Source organism: Colias philodice, chromosome 3 (assembly GCF_061535455.1).
Source record: "Colias philodice isolate Cphi_HAF_F1 chromosome 3, ilColPhil1 Martin Lab GWU primary, whole genome shotgun sequence".
Lineage (NCBI taxonomy): Eukaryota > Metazoa > Arthropoda > Insecta > Lepidoptera > Pieridae > Colias > Colias philodice.
Genome location: NC_143088.1, coordinates 5,626,315 through 5,630,104, shown reverse-complemented (window position 1 = coordinate 5,630,104; position 3,790 = coordinate 5,626,315). Strand labels below are relative to the sequence as shown.

General features: G+C 29.0%; 1 protein-coding gene across 1 annotated transcript; it reads right to left on the bottom strand.

Moving 5' to 3' along the window:
- Nucleotides 1-244: 244 nt before the first annotated feature.
- LOC149489632 (1-acyl-sn-glycerol-3-phosphate acyltransferase beta-like) lies at nucleotides 245-3,446 on the bottom strand. Its single transcript, XM_089714965.1, has 5 exons — nucleotides 3,202-3,446; nucleotides 1,639-1,772; nucleotides 1,356-1,534; nucleotides 840-1,008; nucleotides 245-551 (listed from the first exon to the last, which is right to left on the bottom strand). Exons 1-5 carry the CDS (start codon nucleotides 3,390-3,392, stop codon nucleotides 379-381), a joined length of 846 nt encoding a protein of 281 aa, XP_089571091.1. The 5' UTR covers nucleotides 3,393-3,446; the 3' UTR covers nucleotides 245-378.
- Between the last annotated feature and the right edge of the window lie 344 nt (nucleotides 3,447-3,790).

The following is a 3,790-nucleotide window of genomic DNA, read 5'->3' as shown; positions in this document are numbered from 1 at the left end:
TTTTTCTTATATCTCTTTTTAACTTAAATACATCATAGTATACAATATAAAATATTAACATCATTAAACTTCTATGATATTAACCGCAGCTTAATAATTATTATCATAGTTTCAAGCAGGTATTTTTTAAATCTATTGGTACCTATTAAACTATACTACCAAATCTTCTGATGTAGGTACGTGTTTCCGTTACCTAGTGTCTTGGTAATCACTATTTTATATCAACGAAAAAATAAAACAGAGCTAACAAAACTTATTCTTTACTTAATATTTCTTACAATAGTTCTAAGTTTTGGGATACATTTTTTATGTTCCCCCTTCTTAATACTAAGTGTCTTTGGTTTCCAACACAAAAAAATGTGGTTCGGCGTAAAAAAATTATCCTTCTAAAGTGTGAGGGTAGTCGGATGGTAGAGAGCTAAAAACTTCTTTAGAGAGATCTTTATAAGCTTTTTCCATTACATCATGGACCTTTTCTGTCAGTCTGGACACGTCATCCATCGTCATTCCTTCCGTGGATATGGGATCAAGGCATTGGATCACAACGTGACCTGAAATTGGAAATGTGTAATTAAATTGAATTCCTACTTTGTTAAAGATTAAGGTTAAGCAAACGGTAACTATTTCACTGAGGGTATAGTGGGTTTACTAGTAAATGTTTTACTCATAATTGTTTAAAGATAACATCAATAATCGTTATTGTAATAAAAATCTACGTAAGTATGTGTTTTTTTGGGTTCAATTATTTTTCTAACAAAAACAAGGTCTACATCCTTTAGTTATAAATTATAATACCTGTTATTATTATCCAATAAATGAAATTAATGAGTTATATCTACCTTTGCTGAACAAATATTTTTTTCTATTTATGAAATAATACGGTGAAAAAACAACTGGAATAACCGGCTGTTGTGCAGTTATTGCCATAGAAAATGCACCCTTTTTAAAGGGCAATAATTTTGTGAAGTCTTTATTTCGAGTGCCCTCTGGAAACAACCAAATCTTCGTCTGAAACAATATGCCTTCAATTTAATTACCTATTTGTTTGCCGATTATTTAATAAAAGGAAGCATTGAAACATTTTCCTCATGGGTAGGTAATTATGAGGGTACGGCAATAAAAAGTCTAATATTGAAATTTGATACGTAGGTACGACTTATTACAATAATGGAGGATTTTGATTTGTTCAGACAAATTGGTTTGTATTGAATTTACATCGAAAATATACTTGATTATGACGTAAAGTTGAATTACATCTAATATAACATTTAATTATAATAAAATGTTTATTGAAAGACTTGTTGTTGTTTTTCAAGATATGTTTGTATAAGCATAAGTAAGGTTTTTATATTTGCCTTTTTCTTCATAAGTTCCGCGGTTTCTCCCAGTTGCTTATAAGCTCCCTTCGTGTCTCTTCTATCTATGAATACGACACCAGCAAGGTAAGCCGCTAGTCCAAACGGCCACACGTAAAATACTTCTTTCTTAGCGATAACTGTTAGCTTATCTACCACATTCCATATGTTGAAGAGTCCTAGAAAAGTAATTTATAACTGATAAAACAACCGCTAACTCAGATTAACACACGATTAATACGGACTTATTATAATGCGTTGGATTAAGATAACTTGTAGATACCTAATACGTCAAGAGATGACTGATGATTCGAGACAATTATAGCTCCGCGTTCTTCCGCTAGAATTTCACTATTTCGCAATTCCCATTTAAGATCATAAAGTCTTGTTACGTACTTTATAATGCCAGCTGCTGCTCTGAAAAGAAAAGAAACTAAAAATCAAAAGCTGGCGAAATGTACTTTCACGCACACTTGGAATTTTATTTTAATAAAACACGTAGATAATGGCTGGTTTACACGTATTAAGTTGATAAGTAATAAATTTTAAGTAATTAAATTTTAAATGATTAATTACGTGTAATCACACAATTTAGAAGCAAGTTACAAGTTAAAATTTAGTTGACAATTAAACTTGATAGTTAGAATTTTGTCTATTTCCTACACAGGTAGTTATTAAATAGTAATAGTAATTAAAATGTTATACTGTAATACTTAGATCATTAAGTAAGTAATATGATTATAAATATTTTAAGATTAACTATATAAATAATTTGCATTATCTGAGTATAAAAATATTTTGAATGGTGAAAAGAATTGAATTTGCAATCTATTATGCAAACCCAACATTAATCTTTAATGCTTATCTTTATACGATAGTAAACGCCGTAGATCTTTATCGCGTACTCAGATTTACCACGTGTTATGCTTCATTCTTAAATTTATTTTCACTATTTATTTCCTATTAATAAACAAAGTACAAAGTTTAATTCAATCTTTATAAATCTATTGTGTGAGCTATTTTTTGGTAAATACTTAATTTCAACATATTTTATAAACGTATTCAACTATACAAGATTTTCTTGGCAAATGTTGTTGTATTGCAAAATATGTAAACATAATATTTATAAAATTATTGCGTCGGGACCTTATAGGTAGTCGATACTAATATGAAGAGCATACCCAATTGCCCGGAAACGTGATGGTGGCATTTAGTTTTGAAGGTTTTGTTAATTTAATACGGATGTATTTTATTTATCTTCAGAAGGTGATTAGGTTTATCTATTTATCAATTAGTTTGACGCGTGTGAAGAATTAAGAAAACCTGAAAATAAACACTTAAAGTATAATAGTTTTTAAATTGTATTTTTATTTTACGAAAAGAAAAGTAAAATAGTTTTTAATGTATAGTTTTCTTATAAAAATAATTAATCGAAAAGCAATAAATTGTTAACATACGGAAGTTATTTTGTGTATTGTTATCATTGTGTTTATATTTTTGATAAAATGTTTTTGGCCCTGCGTAGATTATTTACTTTAAATTGATACGGTGAAATATATGTTTTTATTTTGTTAAACATCCATTGTATGAATGTATAAATTTTAAAAGGAAAAATATAGTAGCTACTATTATAAATAAAAAAACTATGAGCTGGGGTGTCTACTGTCTACTTTATCACTTCTGGACAAAGATATTAATTATGATTTGTTGTGTTATCGGTTATTAGTCTGATTTTTAGATTATTTGTATAAATTAGAAACAAAGAAAATGTATGAATTGAATATGAATGTTACAACAATTATATTACATTATGGTTGGAATAATAAAAGCGAAAGTATCTACTTACTTTGCATTTTTTACATGTTTCGGATTTAGCAAAAAGAATGGCCAAATAACACACGCTAATAGACTTCCTGCGAAATAGAAGATGAAAAAATAGAAATGAAATTTGATTTTATTTGGCGCACTTTGAGCTATTTTCTTTATGAAGAAAATTAAAATAATCACAAGAAGAAAATTCCACAACGCGTTCAACATTTTGAAAGTGCACAATAAAGTACTTAAAAAATGCTTTTTTGTTGAATACAACCTATTCACATAATATGTTGGTATATACTGACATTGTTATCCTATCTCTTGTTATTATTAAACAATCGGAATTCCGCAGTCGAGCCCAAGAAACGATAACGAGATCGACATGTAATATTCACAGTTTTCAGTAACTCTTTCTCTTTTTTAGCATAGAGTAATTTGATTTGATTTTAACTTGCAAAAATTGTTTCATATCTTGTTATGTGTTGCAGACAACGAGACATGGGCTCTTGTTAGTCCAGTCACGTAGAAGAGTAAACTTCTCGCGGCATTGAAGAAAGTTCTGTCATAGTAATCATACGTGCCGTTATTGGGGTCATTGTAGTAACCATAGCAACGTATTT

Bases quoted from the DNA above. Each gene is read 5' to 3' on its own strand.
- LOC149489632 (XM_089714965.1), bottom strand. From the start codon at position 3,392: ATGTTGAACGCGTTGTGGAATTTTCTTCTTGTGATTATTTTAATTTTC. The intron at 1,009-1,355 runs GCAAATATAAAA...ATATTGTTTCAG, and splicing joins CGGAACTTATGAAGAAAAAG to ACGAAGATTTGGTTGTTTCC. The intron at 552-839 runs GTAGATATAACT...TTCCAATTTCAG, and splicing joins AAAATATTTGTTCAGCAAAG to GTCACGTTGTGATCCAATGC.